This window comes from Cupressus sempervirens, chromosome 1 (genome assembly GCF_028749045.1).
Source record: "Cupressus sempervirens isolate cs-2001-9-10 chromosome 1, ASM2874904v1, whole genome shotgun sequence".
NCBI lineage: Eukaryota > Viridiplantae > Streptophyta > Pinopsida > Cupressales > Cupressaceae > Cupressus > Cupressus sempervirens.
This window is the reverse complement of record NC_143118.1, coordinates 251,588,780-251,609,751: the sequence shown is the minus strand read 5'-3', so window position 1 is coordinate 251,609,751 and position 20,972 is coordinate 251,588,780. Positions and strand designations below refer to the sequence as shown.

The window sequence follows — 20,972 nt, the reverse complement described above, 5'->3', positions numbered from 1 at the left end:
TATTTCTTTTAAAAACACACAAAAAGAAAAATATTGACAACCAAATTCACAATACAATTTCCTAAAGGGCAAAGGAGATTTTCCATTAAAACAACTCTGCCCATGTAACTGTGCAAAATCTTAATCAAATAAGATGAATCAAAACATGTGAATTTTGATATTTCTACAAGCAACTACGAGGAATTTCTATTAATGATTACAGTTATAAGGAACCAATTTGGCAAATCATGGCCATGTGTGAATTATGACAATATACAATCTTATAAATTTTGATATTTCTACAAGCAACTACGAAGAATTTCTATTAATGATTACAGTTATAAGGAATAAATTTGGCAAATCATGGCCATGTGTGAATTATGACAATGTACAATCTTAATAATACCTATCCACACAAAAGGTATACTTGTAACATCTCAGGGAAAAGGTAAAAAGAGACACCCTCCAAAATGAATCAGAAATCTATTGATTGACAAATCCTGAACATTAATTACCAGGGTAATAACTTACAAGCTTACATTTGTGTCTCCAGTTACAATTAAACCTTCAAGTTACAATTAAACCTTCAATTGTCCCTTCATCCAGAAGCACCCCCAAAAAGCACCCAGTAGGCAACAATCACGGCTAGTCTACTGTTTGTTTTACAAGATTTCAACTGCAAAAGTAAACTAAAATAGTCAATATAACAGCTGACTTATCTTGACGCAATGATACATACAATAGACTACACTGCTTTCATTTCTGTAAGGTTTGCACAAGAACTTCTAGAAGTTATTTCTTATAAAGATTATGTTAGTTACATATTATTGACTTCTCTCATGCCTTTGTTCTCTGTAATTGCACATAAAAACAACATTAACAACTTGAGCATGTAAAAAGGTTGCTTAATGGCGCATTTCCAAGTAAATGAAACTTGTCAAACCATCATTTGGGTGAAGAAAATTGTACAGACCACAAATATTGCAGTAAATATCATTTTCTTTTTCATAAAAACATACAAAATGAAAAAGACGAGATGGTAGCAATTTATGATCATATATGAGGTACCATTAAACAAGACACCAGAATGGACCACAACACTACAAAAAGACTGCAAGAAAGCAGAATAAATGTTAATAGGATGTGGTTATAATTTATAATAGCATAATAAACTTGAAAGGGACTTTCTTCAAAATGCACTCCCACTGGTACACCTAAACAATGCCAGTGGCTAAGGGGCAACTTGTATGCACCCGTAGCCAGTGTTAAACAGTGAAAGTATTTATTTGCCTTAAACAGTGGTGCCCTAAACAACATGGAATGATAAAAAATAGACTCCATGGGAATCAGCAAACAAAGAAATTGCAACAGTATTTACTACAATCACTGTTATTTCAACAATTATAAATATAGCAATCAGCCAAAAATAAATAAAAAATTGGCAGCTGATAAACACTGGATGACTGCAAAAGGGATCCATACTGCAGCCCAGATAAGACAAACCATACTCAGATCTGAGAATTTCCAAAAGAAAATCTGTAACAGAGGTTTAGACTTTTCTTTTAACTTACAATTTTTTGACATGCAGGTGATGCCCTGACAATCTCCAGACATTAAAGAGATTGAGGATGGCAAGCTTCCTTCAGCTTAGGATAGTAATTATATCAAACTGGGTGTTTGGGAGTGGTGGTGCTTTTAATCTCAAGTAATCTTGTTAATCTTTGGTCCATTCTTTGGGAGACCTAAATCTTTTAGCGAAAGCTCATTGCATGCCCCCAGGGGATCAGGCTTTAGACACTACAACCAAGAGGTATTTCTTCCATTTAATTAAGCTTATGCCACCATAAGCTTATCAATTAAGTACTTCTTCAGGTATTTCTTAGGCTATGCCACCATAGCTTATCCATTAAGCATTTAACATTTGTATATTTATTATTTATAGCAACATGTCCAAAGGATTTAAACACAGGTCTCCATTAGAAAGCCAGAAGGATTTACCTCTTCAGCTCCCATATAATTTGATGACTATAAAACCCTGCCTTTTTTGAGGTCGATCCAGATATCCTTTTTCTTTAACTTATATTTTCCACCTTCGTTAAGCTACTAAAACATTTGTCAAATTATATTTCTACTTCTATTGTCCTAAAACATAATCCAGTGTTCCACGGGGAAACATCCCCTCACACCCCCACCAAAAAATCCCCCTATTTCCAGGTCATAGGGACTTGGGGGAGGACGTCTTCCCATTGCCTCACAACCTCCACTCCAAACCCAGGGATGTTTCCAGGATATCTTACTCAAGGAGGGAACATTTCCAAGACATCTCGCTGGAGACAGCTTGGGGGTGTCAGGAATCCTGAGACATCCAAGCAATTCCCATTAACTTTCTTGTTCATCCCAAGGACTTCCAGCAATGCCCTATGGCAGAATATGTATGGCGTTTATAAGCTAATCAAAAGTAAGCCGTATCTTGGCAGCAAATATGTGAAGATCAAGTTTCTCAAATCTTGCATCTGCACCTTTCAACTTCTCCCCATCGCCTCACAACCTCTGCTCCAAACCCAGGGATGTTTCCAGGATATCTTACTCAAGGAGGGAACATTTCCAAGACATCTCGCTGGAGACAGCTTGGGGGTGTCAGGAATCCTGAGACATCCAAGCAATTCCCATTAACTCTCTTGTTCATCCCAAGGACTTCCAGCAATGCCCTATGGCAAAATATGTATGGCGTTTATAAGCTAATCAAAAGTAAGCCATATCTTGGCAGCAAATATGTGAAGATCAAGTTTCTCAAATCTTGCATTTGCACCTTTCAACTAGTAAACCATTTGCTTAAGTTTTCAATATCTTGTTCAATATTGAGTAGCCTTAGGAAAATGATAATAGTATACCAGACCCTCCTCTTTATTCCTCCACACGTTCTTATGTCCAGATGCCAACTAAGCTACAAGATTATGCTTCAAAAGATGCCAACATTTTTCTTCCAGGGTTTTTGCATTAATCAAATTTCCTGGGTGAGTCTAGGAGAAAATAAAATCGAGAAAAAGGAGTTGCAGAGCCTGTTAATTCCTCAAAGCTCAGATTGCAACCCAAACAACCTAATGCAGGAATAGTTGATTATCAAATTCAGTAATTGGCTAATTACATTCAATAATCTGGAAACTTTGACATGAGTAAGAGTAACTATCTGAAACAGTGAAACCTCAAGGCACTCATAAAATTACAACTACGACAAGGAATACATGTAGTAGCTCATCACAGTAATTAATAAGGCTAAAAAAAAAATTTCTAGTATTCCTTAAGCAACTGTGCTCACTATTTTATGTAGTAGAGAACTAGTCGGTGGATATAGAAAATGGAAAGAAAAAATCAGATAAAGAATAAGATTTGCTGATTCTTAATTAAATTGCAATGCTCAAAAGTTGCAACTAACAAGTAAATATTAAGTCCAAACTCCAGATACTACTCAAGATTAAATATAAACAAAGTTACAACCTTATGAAAGTTCTGCTGCATATGAGTGCCATGGTGAAAATCACACTGAATCACTAAATGAACTGCTACCCCTTCGGGATAAACCAGCACTGTTCTTTGATACCTCACCTTGAACCTGATCACGAGTAGGTGCATTTTGTGAAGCTACTACAGAATTTTTCAAACTGGCTAGATTTTTTAGCCAAGAGGCCTGGAACATGCTATTGCCTCCATTGGCAGATCTTACACCTTGAACAGATCCTTGGTCCTCAGCAACTGATGTAGATGGGCTTCCAAGAAGAAAGCGATATGCAACTCTGCTTGCAGATACAATTTCAGCTTTTGCTTGCCTTAACTGCAAAAAATCAATTCTAGTCAACAGCCTTATTTGAACTTTTGTTCTGACAGAAATGTTAAATGACGTATAACTAATAGCCAAAATATAATTTTCTTTGTGGTGAGGTTTGAACCATAAAATAGAATAAAAAATATTGTTCAGACAAGGATGTTCTTTAACTATTATAAGTAATGGAGAAGTAAGAATTGATATACAGTGACAGTAATCTAACCATATTATTAATCCATCTGACATATAAAGTAATTTTAAATGCAAAATAAACAATGTAGAGTATAATTATTTCATACATTTTAACCAAAAGGTTGGCCGCAACAACCTCCCAAGACAACCTTTGACCATGGATTACTCCAATGTTGAGATTTATCAAGATTACCTCAATGTTAGAATTTTCAATTTGTTTACAATGGGCAACAAAGGGTTACAAGATATATTTATTGATGTGAGTAAAAATTATGCAACTCCAGGAACTATTCTTACTCTGTTGCTTCTTTGTGCTTGTGGATTGTATGTTGACAACTACATTACCGCTTCAGGTTCCAGATGAGTTCAGATACAAGAAACCAGTATGTGGGTACATAAAAAAATTTTAGGGGTTTGGGTGAAGAGTGTGTGTGTCTGCACTTTATATACAGAAAATTTAGAGAAATATACAGAATTGTAAAACTAAACAATTTCATAGTATGATACTTGATCATTTGATCAATGCCAAATGCCAAAGATATACATTAAAAATTTAAATACTTGATCATTGATCTAAGTTCACAATTCTAATGAAAATCATTACATTGAATTACAAAATGGAAATGTAGTTCATGAAACATGATTCAATTTGAATGTTCATCAATCATCTATTGGGATTTTCAGCGGCCGCATATGACCACGGGTTCTCACGGGTTCACTAGAGTAATTGGCGTGCCCGAGTTTGTGCCGGGCATGCACCCACAGTGCTGGGCATGCACCCCCAGCACGAACCCAAACCTGAACCCAGTTTGAGGGCTCAGGATGCGAACCTGGTAACATAGGTTGACACAAATACAACTAGTCAGCTCAGTAACATACCAAATAAAACAAATCTGACTATCATAGCATTTATTTGCATGACAGTACACAACATGTATACACATGTAGGTTGTAGCCATTCGAAAGATTATCGTCCTCCATCATGCTAGGTTCCAAAAGACTAACATTTCTAATGCCAAATAGAAATCAATCTGTATTTTTGTGATTATTTGCATATACAATTAGATACATTTGCTTGGTTCAATAATCTCCCATTTAACCAAAATTAGGACTCTTTGTTACTTCAGGCTCTTTTTTGATTCTATAGAATTTGTCACCATAGTAACATGCACTTGTTTGGGAGTTTATTTTACTTGCCAATCAAAAACTTGCAGCTCAATTGCATTTCTCAAAATGAATATGCTTTGTTCTTTCTTCAAGCACCATGTATCTTAGGTACAATTAAAGGATATTGCTTCCATGTGTGTCTCTTAGACTCTTTAACACAATTCTTTAAAGGTAAAACAAGTTTTGGCATTGTAATTTGGTATAGGCTTTTTGGACCTTGCATATACTGAGAAGGTATAGCCTATCATGTTTCAGCTCATGGTCTGCAAATAAATCATACCATAAGGCATTTACACGTTCACATTAAACAACCAATCTCCCTCAAGGGTGTCTTCAAGATAACTTCTTTCTTCAAGCCCTCTATAGTTGACACAATCTCAAGTGTTGAGAGATACCCATTTGGAAAATATTCATCAAAGAAGGATGTCTCCTATGCATTACCTAGATGCAATGAGCGCTAAGTGTTCCATTCATTCTCATGAGAAATGGGTTCTTGTGAACCACTTTTGCATTACCTAGATGCAATGAGTGCTAAGTGTTCCATTCATTCTCGTGAGAATGAATTCTTGTGAACCGCTACTCATGAAAGATGGATCAATGAGTTTGACTCCAAAACTATGCCATTGAATCCAAATAGAAATATCACAATTTTACCATTATTACAAACAATGCCAAAGTGTTTGTGTAATGTCCCTCATCAGGACTGACCTTAATTTATCTTATTTTTCTTGATTAGGGTTTAGATTTAAGTTGTCTTTAACACTCATATCCAACCTTATTACTAATTCAGCTCAAAGACGGAAGGAGTAGATGTTATCCAAGCTGCCTAGACACCAAGTTGCAATGGATTCCCTCAAAGTTTACAGATAACGCCCTTAAGGCTTTCTCGGTACGATTCCCTCAAGGCACTCAGGGTCGCTGATCCCCACCCTACTTTGGGACAAAAATCCATTGCTTGGACTTTATACAAGCCCATTCTTGGTAACATCACAAACTTCCCTCCATAAGTCAAATAATAATAAGATTAGGGAAATAATTTCTATATGCAATTTATAATTCTTTAGTTTAAATATATCCTGAATATGTATGTAGATATTAATTATACCTATTCCACCATTGACAGGAAGTGCAGTTATCTATACATACATATTAAGAAATAATATAATCTGTACTTTGCCTTATAACAGACTGAATATCCTTGAATTTATATTCTTTACAGTGTACTAATAATACTGCTGCTTTGTGACTCCTGATTCAACTTGCCCCATGGTATGTTTGGAAGCATTCTTAATAATGTTTTATATCTCCTTGGCAGAGTGATGGGATGGCATGACTCCTCATTATTGATGCGCCTCTTGGTAACAAGTCAATTTGATCGAATAGTAGGGCCTACTATTCTATGGGTGCCTGCTAGAATAAGAACTTTATCCATCCACAAATGGCATCTACCCTTCCCAACTCATCCTGCCATTAATTAGTTCATTCAAAAAAACCTCCCGGTGCATGCAGAGGGCGCCTGCTAGAATAAGAGAATAAATAGTAGGGGCTCCTGCCAACCAAAATAGTTCTAGAATTGAGCCCTACTATAGTATATGCCCCCTACCCCTCTTGGTCTAATTACATTCTCCCTGTGATTGGTGATTATTTTCTAATTAACATGAAGTTAAATCTCATATAGTGACTGTTGATAAATACCAGAAGTGATTAGTTGATCGTGTTTTCCTTATTATTGTTTCATATTTCTTTATCTCTTCCTTGAAGAGTACAATTATATTTTTTTTATTTCCTCTTCTTATGTTCTATTTTCCTTAACTGCATCTAATGAATGAAGCACTGTCATTCTCATCATTTTCTGTATTCAATGAGTGAGATCGTATTACACACTCATCCCATGGGGGTCTAATGCTGCTGGAAAATGAGATTTAACATACCATACTTCCTAAGTTTCCTTCACTTTTTGAGTCACTATTTCCATGCACTTTCTATTTAGTGCTGACTGTGAATTGCTATGATGTTTTTTGCTGCTCCTATTTTGTTTGTATATACCAATAAACTCCTGTCTTAAACTCTGCTACGGGATCTTGAAGTGATGTCTCTAATATGTTTACTGATCGCTACTTCTAATTATCTATTCTGCTGTAATTGCTTTTCTTATCCTCCCAATACTCTTCCCCCGGTGATCCCCATCGAATAAGATCAGTTTCCATTATATATTTCACTGGCCGAATAGTTGTATTTGGGAAGACATATCTACTCATTCATAACACTACATTATATTCATAATAATGGTAGATATTATTAGACCTCCTAACAATTACTAATGACTCATTGTTGCTTAGTAGACCTTTCTCTTAAGCCAACATTAACAGTTGATAAGCATTCTTTCATAGAATTATCATTGATTTATAATGTTGATTAATGTTATTTGGTTTATTTTATATATCTATATTATATTTTAATATTATTTTTAATGATTATTTTATCCTTTATTATTATTTATTAATAAGATTATATCATTATTTATTTATTATTAAATCCTATCTTGGAATGGGGATATCACATTTTGTGGGTACTCAGTTTAGTACACTAGCTATACACTATAGTATCCATATGAAGACTTTGAAAAATTATTACCACCAAGTTATTGGTTTGACCAAGACCACCAACAAGAATTTGATCAAAATGAATTAAATAATCAAAAAAACAATGGAAGATAAACAAAGGTCTTGGTGTATGAAGCTGAAGACAGCTCTCTAAGCTGACAGGATTACTCCAAAGAGAGCCACTAGAAACTCCCCCTTTACGCTGTGTCTATGGGAGAGAAGACTTCCTCTATCACTAAATTCCCTGCCCTTGAACTTGCACAGCAGCTGGAGATGCTAGAAAATGATGTAATAATAGGGAGGCTAGCTAAGTTGATATTGTTGGAAGAAAGAAGTAAAGCTACGAAAAACCCTTGAAGCTTATCAATCTCACACCAAGAGAACTTTTAATAAGAACAAATGACAAGACCTTCAAGGAGGGTGATTAGGTTTTAGAGTAAGATGAAGAGAGCGAAAAAGGTGGGAGGCATACAAAGTTTGATGCCTTATGAAAACTATACATCATAGATTCATAACCAACTGCAACTAAGAAAATACTTTCCAAACTTTAAGGCTTAATGGAGAAGGGTTGCCAATCCCAGTCAAATAAAGTTTTAAAGATTGATTTTCAAATCAAGTACACATTACAATAGTTTTTATTACAAAGAAGTGTTGTTGCAAACTCTTCATTTGGATCAAGCGAATGTCTGACTCTAGTTATCTTTCTTGCCTCCAAGTGCAACTTGCACATGTTGACCTCATGTTCGAGGCATTTTTCAGTTTACCTCTTAGGCTGTTTGAAAGGGTTCTTTAATTACTTCAAGTCCAATAAATTGAAAAGGTTACCAGATCTATGATTAGGAGGCAATCATCTTGCCAAAGTCGCTGAATGTTACAATTTCATACCTCTTTTAACTCTTCATTTACAATCAGTGCAAAATATCCTTAATAGGTCCCCTCAATCTCTAAGAAAGGAAAAAACCCAAAAAATTCTAAGTCTAGCATTTTCCTTGGCATTTTTCAAACCTTCGTGTCTTCTCTAGCAATCACAATTCCTCGCTTCTATCCCTCCAAAATCAACTAAGTGTTTGAGTTTTCCGACCTTCCAAACTATCAATGTTTCTCATAAACCATACCTATTTGAGTCCGATCCTAATAACCTAGCATTTCCCACTATGTTCCTTGCTTTGGCCATTCCTTGTTCAAGTACTTTCTTTTGTTTGTACCTCAGGCCCAAAGGACACTTCTTTATTCTTTACCATAATTTGTTCAAGTTTTTCCAATCTCTCACATACTTTTTGGTCTGTCCATCCCCATCAAACTTGTCATCTCAATCATTCCCTCCACAAAAAGTCTAATACCTTTGCATTTCTCTAAAAACTTTTTCAAAAAAAATCCGTCTTTCAGACTTTTGCAGTTTTCCATGACGAACAAACAGAAAAGACTGAGGGAGGAGGGTGAATCTGTATTTTAAACTTTTAAACATATGAGACAACATAAACAAAGATATAAAATTGAGAGAGCAAACATCAACAAGGAGAACACCAAATTTCACGTGGAAAACCCTTGCAAGTAAAAAACCACGGTCAATAGATTTTACTAACTAAAAAGGGCACAACCCAAATTACACAAGTGAGCACCAACTCATAGAGGATACCCTCCTCGAAGAACCAACTCAAAAATACATTATATATCAGAATAACATACTCAGCAATATATGAGTAACTACCAGCTCCTTTAATCTCTGCAATATATAAACAGTAACACACAACTCCTTCAATCCTCTTTAAAAAAATGTGCAACAACAAAAAATTACAATCCATTGATTTTACAGGCTCTACCCAAGAGCATTAACACTATGCAGCTTTTAATGTATATGTTGCTTTATGCCTTAATACCACCTAGTCATCCTTGATACCAATAATATCATCCCACTCAACAAACAAATGCACTGACTCATTTCATACTACATCTTTTTCACTTACGCAAGTCTATTAAAATACATGGCTTCGATGACCCTACTCAATCTTGCCAGTTTTACACACCATAATACTACACAAAAGAAATCCTCACGAAAAAGGGAGTAACCTATGAGTACCAAAATGGAATGCCCAAACTGTTAATGTTTCAGCCCAAACATTGAGATAAACAGCAATAAAAGAGCATAAACAATACACAAAACACTCAATACATTTATCCTGGGAAAACCCTTACAATGGAAGAGAAAAACCCAGCCACCCCAGCTACAATGTCTTTTATTGATCATAAAATATTCAAGTACATGGCTTTCCACTTGATTGATTTACAATATACCAAGCAATCACATAAATAGATTGCATAAGCCTCTTCATCTTTCACATGACGATCTCTTTGAGTCCCCAAAAATAAGACCTTTCATATTTCCACATATACAACACTTCACATTTCCATACGCATGACATATGACACATGTCTTTTCACATAATATAAACTTATATATAATCACAAATATTTCTTTCAGCTGATGATGACCATAACGGTCATAACAACCATATTTTTATCTCATAAAATCAGAGATAAAGATCTCTATCGCAGCTACAAACTTCAAACCAAACAGTGAGAGAATGATTAATGTTGCAGGTCTCTATAACCATACAGCCAAAAATAGCAACGAAAATTGATGCAACCACCACGATATCATCAATGCCACTAATATCATCTCCATTATGCCCACTCCACATACAAGAAAAACCCACAAATTCAAAAATAGTTATCACTAACCTTGATTTGGCCCATAGAATAAATAATGATTTCTAAGTATAAAAGGAGGCCTTCTCACTTCATTTGCTAATACACAAGTTCTATAAGTAATCCACGCTCCAGCAATCAGGCAAGTGCATTCAAGGAGTTTTCAAGCAAGCAATTAAGGCATTCATATCCATCATCCATCATGCAATTCTTCTCCTAGATCTAGCTTCTTTCTTCATTGGAGATAGTGGAGTTTGACCATCAAAGAGGAGATCCATCGTCATGCATTGAAGTTCTTCAATCCATCATTCAGGCAAACTTGCAAGCATCCACATACAGAAGGTTTTATCTTACATTATTTCCTTTTGTTTTTTGTGTAGAGTCAAGGCTATTGCATTAATACATTTGATAACATATCAAACATAATTGCATCAACCTTGCTATGATATTCTACATTGTTACATTTACTTCTACTACATGTTAGCATTCCTTCATTTATATCTATTTCAATTTAAGGTTGATTTCTCAACCAGAGCCTAACTGAGGCAAGCCCCTCCCCCCCAATAAAAGCCCCTTTTTTTGTGTGCTAATACAAGTTTTAGAGTTTTAGATTTTGGGATTGCAAAGCTAGGGCTTCACTTTCTGTCAAAGCTTCAAATTTCAAAAAATTGGTACAAAGCAAGTCCAAGTCAACTTTCTAGGTCTAGGTTGGACTTCAGCCTTTACCCTCTCCATCTCTGGCATAACCCTCCAAATAGGCCTTTACTCAAGACATTACGATTATTTTTCTTAGCGAAAAGAAGGAACAAAACCTAAGAGACCACTGCATTGAGAAGATCAAGCATTAGTGCTTTCTTTTGTGCTAATCACATTCCCCTTGTAGTGGAGCCTTGGTAATCCTCCTATAATTGAGTGAATATCCCGTTTTACACATTACACAATATAAGAATTTTTTATCATATTATATTTTATTGTTATTTATCTACTTAGTTATTTTTATATTTATATTTTAATTTTCTTATTGCTATTAAAACATATATCCTATTTCGCAAAGGGGACATTGCTGTGAAATATACTGGTGTTAGTGTTTGCACTTTTTCATAAGGTACCATGCTACGATGACTTAGGAGAACTCAACCAAGTCTTGGTGCATCACCAACTTTCCTTTTCTATCATCTTCTATCTTTTTACTAGGAACTGTACTGGTAAATTGATATTGTTATTAAATAGAGGAGATGAAAGCTCCTTATATAGATTTCCAAAGACGAATTTTTTAAAAGAAACAATCGTAAACAGAAGACAAAAACAGAAACTACCTAGCAAATTGGAGACTAAGATGACCATTAAAGAAACATTATAATATTCTAATACCCTCCCTCAATGGTCATCATCTAACTACTGTCTTTTGGTCACAAATTCATCAAAACATTCTACAACTCTTGAAACCCTTCCTAGATCTACAAAATGCTAATGACCAAGAAGCCAAATTTATGTACAGGTTTTGAAGTTGCAACTGGGGTTGAGAAGCTAGGGTTTCACTTTCTATTGGAATTTTGGATTTTAGAAAATTGGTGCTGAGCAGATCCAAATCGACTTCTAGGGTCCAAGTCGACTCCTGCGTTACCCTCGCTGTCTTGGCCTTGACCCTCTAGATCGACCTTTACTTGAGACATCTAGATTTACAGTGTTTGCAAATTAGAGTCTTCAAAATCTAGATCTAACTTGGATTTTGTTTTTGATTCAGTCTAACGGCCTATTTTCAGGTTTGTATCTTGGTAAGCATATCTCTCCCTTTGTCATTTCATCGTATTTCATTACATTATAATTTCTTCTCTTAGGGAAAAGAGGAACAAAACCTAAGAGACTATCATATTGAGAAGATCACAAGTTAGTGCTTACTTTTGTGGTAATCAGATTTCCCTTGTAGTGGAACCTTGGTATTCCTCCTATATTTTCATCTATATCCCTTTTTACACACTACACAAAATTTTAAAAATTATTATATATTATACTTTATTATTATTTATCTACTTATTTATTTATTTATATTCTAATTTTATTATTATTATGAAAAGTATATCCTATTTCACAAATAGGGCATTACAGTAAAATAAACTTGTGTTAGTGTTTGCAATTTTCCAAAAGATACAATGCTATTCTGATTTAGAACTCATCTATGTCTTGGTGCATAATAAATTTTCCTTATTTGTTATCTTCCTTTTCTCTTTTTACTGTGAAATGTTATGGTAAATCGATGTTGTTATTAAATAGAGAAGACAAAAGCACCTTATAAAGATTTACAAAGACAATTTTTCTAAAAGAAACAATCGTGAACTAAAGACAAAAATAGAAACTGCCTAACAAACTAAAGACTAAGATGACGATTAAAGAAACATTATAATATTCTAATACCCTCCCTTAATGATCATCATCTAGCTACTGCCTTTTGGTCAAAAAATCTTCAAAACATTTTGTTGATGTTGAGACTCTCCCCAGATCTACAAAACACTAATAACCATAAAGCCAAATTTTCGTCCAAAAAAGAATAGAGAAGGGTGCACCCTTCTTCAAAAAGCTTTGCAAAAAGGGACAAGAGCTTGCCACTGACTCTTCCATTGGGATGAATCTATCACTAACCCTCCTAGAATCAACAAAACATCTAAACAAAAAAACATCACAAAACATCCAACCTAATGTTGGATAATGGAAGTTTCTCTTCCATGGAGATAGAGACAAACACCAAGAACAACTAGCACGATTTTGAGGAAAAGTCTGCACACCCTCCAAACTTTAAATATCAGCATGAGGCCCCAAAATAGACTGCAAAAAATCTTACTTCAACAACTTTAGGTGAAAATTGATCAAAACAAAGCAACAGAATCCAAGGCACAATTCAAAGAATACAAAGCTTTTTTTTTAGGAAAAAACAATAAAAAGCCACTAAACATTTTTTAAGGAAAAAAATTATAAACCCACCAAATTATTTTTAGGAAGAAATTAAAAATCTGCCAAATAATTTTTGACAAAAAAATTATAAACCCAAAAGAGATTTTTTTTATGAAAATTTAAGACAACCCATCAAAAAAATTTAAATGGGAAGAATTATGAAAAGTTAAAACCCACCAAAGAAACATCCATGTGGAATAACACAAGACTTTGTACGGTAAAACAGCACATGCAACCAACATGTAAGAACATACACTCACATGCAAATACATGCAACCTTTGAAAACAAAGATTTTTGCTCAAAACAAGAAATCACATGCTCAGAACCCTCGACTAGGCTCACGATTTTCAGCAAAAATCTTCAAAGACGAACCACAAAACTTTCATAAAATACCTCCAAGAAAACATACTTCTGGAAAATATTCCAAATCAAAAGAGGCTCGAATTTTTCTTTAAAAAATCACCAAATTTTAAGAAATCCCATTAACCCCCTCTAATACCATGTTATGGTAAATCAATGTCAAAGCTCCTTATATAGATTTCCAAAGGCAATGTTTCTAAAAGAAACAATCGTGAACTAAAGACAAAAATAGAAACTACCTAACAAACTAAAGACTAACTAAGACAACCATTAAAAAAACATTGTTTTTATATGAAGCATTAGAGTAGGAATAAATTTTAAATTGAATCTATGTTGAGTTGGATCAACTCTTGCATCTAGGCTTAGAAAGAAACCAGCATTATCTAAAGGTTTCATCTCAAGTTAACAAGGTCATAAACTTCAGAAGTCAAACCAATTATTGTTCTGAAATGTCAGACCAGGTTTAATAAGGTATCATTTCAGGTAAAAACACTACCAAATCCTCTTATGCAACTAAATTGCCAACAATGACCAAGAGAGATTAAACATGACTTCTGAAATTCACATATTTACAAACCAAATAAGTTCCCACTGCTATTCAATCTGGTTGCAATGTCATGATAACCATTTCATCTTCTAAAGTAATAGTTTTCTTGCAGTGTAACACAATAAAAAGAAATATGAAACAACAGGAAGAAAGAAGATGCAAGTTATACAAGTCACAAAGTGGATACCCCTCAGTCTTGGAATATACCAAAAGACCAAGAGAGATTAAACATGCATGTCTGAAATTCACATATTTACAAACTTAATAAGTTCCCACTGCTATTCGATCTGGTTGCAAAGTCATGATAACCATTTCATCTGTAAAGTAATAGTTTACTTGCAGTCTAAAACAACCAAAAGAAATATGAAACAGGAATAAAGTGGGTGCATGTTATACAAGTCACAAAATGGATACCCCTTCATCGTGGAATCTACCAAAAGAAATGTGAAACAACAGGAAGAAAGTGGATGCAAATTATACAAGCCACAAAATGGACATCCCTCAGTCCTGGAATCCAAGCTAATGAATATCTAATATATATGCTTTTAATTCAGTATTTCAAGTGTCTCTACTGACTCCAACAGAATTTGTGTCATAGAATAAACGTATATTTCAACTTCAAGTTCCTACTTAGGATCATAAGAAAAGATACCTACATAAATCTTCATTGCATAACATCAATAAGTCCCTATTTGCATTTATACAGTAATAAATAGAGTACCCAACCTCCTCATGAGTATTTATCATCATGTGTACTTTCTGCTGCCAAGATACAATATTCTCTTTGAATGAATTATGACAGATGCAAAACATTCAGCCTGAATCTGAACACATCAGAAAGATTTAGTGGTCTTACTCTTACAGCAGTACTTTCAGCAACCACAATAGCAGCATCACCCGCATTTGCAAAACGGTTAATCCAAGCTGCACGTCACTACAACAGGTCAGTGAACACTCAATGCTCTATTGTAATGGTTATTGTGGAACAAAACACACAAAAAAGGAACATTCTTTTATGGCAATAACCAACTACAAAACTAATTTCAGGTAGTACAAAGATGACCCGTGAGTAATTTGACATATATATCTTGCAGGAGATATATTTTTAGGTCTTCGAATTTTTCCCTGTAATTTAACATATAAAACTAGCAGGGGACACTTTTTCAAGTGCTTAGAATTTTTCCCTGTACCCTCAAGGTCCAGAAATCCTATAAGAATATGAACATGGATTAAAACATGATTCAGAACTGCTTGAAACATAACTCAAATTAATTGTGATGTAATAACAAATACACCAAAGCTATAATGGTAATAGGATAGCTTGAATAAATTTTATTAGTTAACGCTTGTGCAGTTATCAATTTTGCATGCATAAGAATATAATATATATGGAAAGATTTGTGAACAGCCTTGCCTGGAAGTTTTTGTACACCCAGTTCTTCACAGAATTTGTCACAGAAATGGTTACAATTCTTTGACAATAGATCATAGTTATAGCCTGGCCATTCACTGCTCAGCTTTGTCAAAATTTGATTTACTGAATGGGCTGACAAAGTAGTTTTTCCGAGGCTTATGCTTTCACGATAAGTATACATAGGGTTTTGCTTAGGATGGCAACTGAAAACTCCAGTTCCATTTTCACAGTATCCAAAGGACCATTCCAGATCATAAATCTGCAAGAAACACAAAAGGGAACTCATCAATTAGAATGCACCCATACCCATATACAGATCTATGAATTCTCTTGGCTTTCCACACAGATGCAATAATAGAAGTGTTGCTGAAATATGTTCAGCGTCTACTTAAATAGATCAAATCCAAAAATTTGGTAAATTCTGATGCTGCAAAGAAGTTCACATATACATACAAAATTATTAATATCAACTCATATCCAAAAGAGAATGCATATCTACAAAGCCCAAACATTTGAAGATCATACAGCGCCAGATAAATTTGATTGCACAAAAAACATGGGATTATCTAATCCAAGGAAAAGAATGGCAAATCTCAGATCTACTCGTCGAAATCAATATGGAAGAAACGTTTGTCCTCATCGTGCACCTTCACTGCAACAGGGCAGTAGTTGCCTAACTCTGTTACTACTGAAGCTAATCACAATCCTCTAGGGCTAAGTTAACGGCTCAAATCCGGATGCAGATGTGGGTACAAGAGCCCAGCACGTGGATGCGTGACTTTTTTTGTTTTTTGTTTTTTTTGGGGGGGGGGGGGGGGGGGGAAGATGGGGGAGGGGGGAGTTGGCGGGGGAGTAATATATTCTCTTATATTTCTTATCAAGATGTTAATAAACTTTATCATGCTTCTTTGGTTAAATAAGTTGTCTATTCTAATTCTCACAAACAAGTATTGCATGAATGGAGGGAAATTCATCAGGGAGAGGTGGTAGGCATGAGTTCCCCCAAATAAAGTAGGCCACCCCAAGGGCTGGAATCATCGAGGTGGATATTCTTGCCCCTCATGGGCCAAAAGGCAGTTTATATATATATATATAGATTATTTTTGTTTTTTTAATATATTTATTATTTTTGTTTTTTAACCTATCCTTCTCCTTCCCCATCAATGGAACTCTTCAATTGATCATACATATTGATCATAATCTCGTGCGTACCACAACATTTACAAGATCCAAATATGGCTGCATTCTGAATTGCAGATCTCTTTTCTCAATTGCCAATCATCATCTTCCTCGATGATCGTCCTTGGAATGGAAAAGTCATGTTCTTCCATAGATCCCCTCCCTCTAAAAGGTGGTATCTCTCTCTTATGGTGACCACTGCCTTAAGTTGACTAACCTGTGCATCTTCATTGCTTGTTAACCAGTGTCTCTTTAATTGTGCACCTTCATTAATTATGTGTGCCTTATTAAAACGTGTGCATACATTATCACTGCATAGGACCTCACTGATTCAAAATTAATAGTTTATTTGAACAGTATCTTGGATCAGAAATAGTGAAAATCAAGATATTCTCAATGCGGTTGACATTTGTTGTCAAAGTGGAATGCTCTCGTCAAGTTGTATAGCTTATAGTTTTAGTTATATAACTACATGTAGAAAAGAAAAAAATAACCTACAAAGACAATCACTAGTCTTGTCTTTGTACTTTGTGTTCTAGAATTATCCATTTGTTCACTTCAAGCAAGGATAGTTGGGAAGGATAAGATTTCTTCACTATGCAGGTTCAATATACCTTCCCCATACATAGCAAGAACTTGAAGGGAGTTGCCTCTGACTTGGATTAGTAACATCAATTGTATGTGTATGTGTATGTATCACTGTATTCGACAACTATTGCAAATGCAGTAGGTTGGCATATTGGCCTATGTCTTTGATGTATACTATTGGATGGTTGTACTACTCTTGATGATATATGTATTAGTGTACTTAAGAGATTAAATTGTCAATGGATAGAAGATGTATCTGTGTGTTCATTATATTGGGGATTATGATTGCAATTATTTCTTAAAGCAATGTAAATAAATTATGGAGTACTTACACCTATTCATTTATTTTGAATGTTATGATTTTTTGCAGAAGTTTGACAATTCTGCATTAACGTATTAATGATATATGTATTAATGTACTTATGAGATTAAATTGTCAAAGGATAGAAGATGTATCTGTGTGTTCATTATATTGGATTACGATTGCAATTATTTCTTAAAGCAATGTAAATAAATTATGGAGTACTTACTGTTACAGGCTAGAGTTGTCATTGCACCAAAAGATTGACCTTTTAATGCCCGATACAACCACTAGACTTATAGAACACAGGAGGTGGTTAAGCCATGTCACAAATCCCGAAGGGGAACTTTGGCGGTTAGTCCAACAATCCCCCCCTCAGCATTACCCGAGGAGATTTGAACCTGTGACCAAGCTCTAATACCATTTATTACAAGCCAGAGTTGCTGTTGCACCAAAAGATTGACTTTTTAATGTTCGATACAACCACTACACTTATAGAACATAGGAGGCGGTTAAGCCATGTCACGAATCCCGAAGGGAAATTTTGGCGGTTAGTCCAACACTTACACCCCATCATTTATTTTGAATATTATGATTTTTTGCAGAAGTTTGACCATTCTGCCAAAAAAATATACCATTAAACCCTAGAAGATCTCTTAAGGAAACAAGGATATTCTAAAAAGAAAAAATGAGTACTGAGCTGAATGTTTGAATAAAAAGTATAATTTATCTAATAGTCAAAACTTCTGAGATGCAAGGAATATAAAACGAAGAGAATACAGAAAACATCAGGTAAGTGCAAAAATACCTTGAAGATGGCTTGCTTTCAACCCTCTTAGAATATGCTCTAATTGATCCAATAATGTGTACATTAATTCATACATCTCAACATAGGAACCCTTAGGTCATGGATTCAGCTGCTACAACAAAGAGTGATTAAAGATTGTGATATTGCTATCAGGATTCATCTGTGTAGTTTGCCGGTCAATGAATATGACTCAAAAACTACACGATTGAATCCTGATAGCAATAGCACAATGTGAATTGCAGTAGAAAAATCAGTAATCTTAGATTTATTCATCATTCCTCATGCACTGACTCCAGAGTATGTGATATAGAAAAGAAAGATACATTCACAACAAAATTATGCTGGACTCAGAACTAAATTGTAAAACACAATATAAATGAATATATAAATCTATTAACAAATGGAGTTCGGGACTAGACCACAATCCAAATTCACTTTGACTGTAGAAACTTTTTCAAGATGGACAGTTTTCAAATTTCCTCTATACACTTCTATATTTTGGGAGGGTTTCAGTTGTTTTTTATTAAGGAACAAGCAAAAACAACTGAGATCCTCGGAGAATTCCAGTTGTTCTTTCTCAATTCATCATTAAATTTTTGAGTTAAAAATAGGATGTATATTTTATATATTTGGTGGTTGAATTTTTTATATATATTTGGCGGTTGTTGAGTGTGAAAGATACTTTTCGTTGAACAAACAATACACGCGAAAACATTTACAAGCTCTGCTAGATCAAGATTCTATTCAGAAAGCCAGCTCACTATTTAGATGGTCATGTTCATTGGTGTTCAAGAATGACTAGTAAGACTGAAGGAAGCGCATAATCTACCTGGATCATGTCCATCAGTAAAATATGAAATTGAATTGGATAGATTTGAATGCAGCAAATATGAAAGCTGTTATGCCTAAAAGAGCCCGAAGCTAAGTCGGGCAGCCACTCTCCCAGCATCGGCAGGTGTGAAGAGGTACTTTAGATTCAGATGGATAGGCAAGAGCGAGTATGCTCCGAAGTTTGGGTATTAGACAAAGAACAGGATAAAATACATGAGGTATTGGCAACCAATTCCGTTGTGAGCTTCCAAACAGGGCTCACATTGATCAAACTTAAGTGTCACTCGGGATAACCTTCAAAGCCACCTTAACATTTCATATTGATCAATGACGTCTACTCAACAGGTAACCTACATAGCAAATTAACTCATATATGTTTCTTTTCGGTTAACAAGGCACACTAACAATAAAAGCAAGAGGTTGCGAAAAATGCAGCTTACCTGCACAGCACTGTGAAAGATGCCCCCAAGACCAACACCATCCTTCATAATCTTGTTCAACTGCATGATGACATTGTTTGTCTTGGCAGATGCGCTATTTGTCACATCGTAGATATGAAGCACGACCTCTGTCATCCTCTCCTTAAAAAAGGACCTATTCGAAACAAGGTATTCCCTGTTTTCTTGAACCACACCTCTGCTTCTCCAAATCGACGTCCAAATAAAATATCCTCCAGAATCAGCAAAAATTTAAACCCCGCTAAACTCAACCAATTAAAACACCCCGTTCTTCGCCAGATCCAGTGCCAGGAAACAAACCACTCCGTCCGATCCGTCCAAACTTCGCTGCCGAGTCCTCCAAAACTAAAGCACAACCAATGTGTCCAGTTTGTCCTGCTCTCCTCCAAATCCGAAACACAGTAATGTCCTCCTTTTTATCTCGTTACAACGCTAGTTACCCTTATAACCCTAATTAATGATCTCCCTCTTCCCCTAAAACATTCCAGAGCAAACCCGCTGGAAAGAGCCTCAATTAGAAAAATCCTACCTGTTTTCGCTCGAATTGAATGGAGATAAAGTTGGCCAATTACAATCATACGAGGAGATTCGAACCCACAACCAGCAACAGAAAGAAGATCGAAATATACGTGAATTCACCTCTTCCAGCTGCAGGCAGAGGTGAGGAATGGCAAAATGGCAAAGCGCAAATCACATAAATTATGAATTGCAACGTCTTGAATGAAGATAAAAGAAAGGGCGCCAGCATTTTTGTAGGGTAAAGTTTTGATAACTTCTTTAAAGGACCCACTGCTGTCATCATCACTCTAACGATTAAGCAAGCGTGGGCCAACCGAAAGAATCATTTCTAGCGGTCTTTGCAATCATTCGAATAAAGAGAGCACCACATGTATGTAATTACTACATTTGTAAAGCGACCTCGTGTGTTCAATCAGTACCTAATAAGTAAGAAGTATAAACGTCATTTCGCTCGTCCTTCATTGAGTTAGACCACATGCAATTTTCCGCTAATAGAGGCATTTCATGGTACCATTTGGCCATAAAATATACTTATTTGAAGGAAGAATTAAAA

The 20,972-nt window shown here is 35.2% G+C and overlaps 1 protein-coding gene across 3 annotated transcripts; it reads right to left on the bottom strand.

Annotated features, from left to right (window-relative positions):
• Positions 1-242: 242 nt before the first annotated feature.
• LOC149577100 (deSI-like protein At4g17486) lies at positions 243-20,815 on the bottom strand. 3 transcript variants are annotated; one of them, XM_089822175.1, is made up of 5 exons: positions 19,883-20,815; positions 15,736-15,994; positions 15,178-15,245; positions 3,475-3,808; positions 243-655 (listed from the first exon to the last, which is right to left on the bottom strand). In XM_089822175.1, the coding sequence occupies exons 1-4, from the start codon at positions 20,015-20,017 to the stop codon at positions 3,515-3,517; spliced, it is 756 nt and encodes a 251-aa protein (XP_089678301.1). In that variant the 5' UTR covers positions 20,018-20,815; the 3' UTR covers positions 243-655; positions 3,475-3,514. The 3 variants fall into 3 exon arrangements, with proteins under 3 accessions (XP_089678301.1, XP_089678315.1, XP_089678308.1); XM_089822189.1 differs by having other exon boundaries at positions 3,583-3,808; positions 19,883-20,624; XM_089822182.1 differs by lacking the exon at positions 243-655 and having other exon boundaries at positions 3,422-3,808; positions 19,883-20,643.
• Positions 20,816-20,972: the final 157 nt, after the last annotated feature.

Excerpts from the sequence above, each read along its gene's own strand:
- LOC149577100 (XM_089822175.1), bottom strand. The coding sequence starts at position 20,017 with ATGACAGAGGTCGTGCTTCATATCTACGATGTGACAAATAGCGCATCT. Across the intron at positions 15,995-19,882 it reads TCTTTCACAGTGCTGTGCAG|ATTTATGATCTGGAATGGTC; the intron begins GTAAGCTGCATT and ends TGTTTCTTGCAG. Across the intron at positions 15,246-15,735 it reads GGGTGTACAAAAACTTCCAG|CTTGGATTAACCGTTTTGCA; the intron begins GCAAGGCTGTTC and ends AGTGACGTGCAG.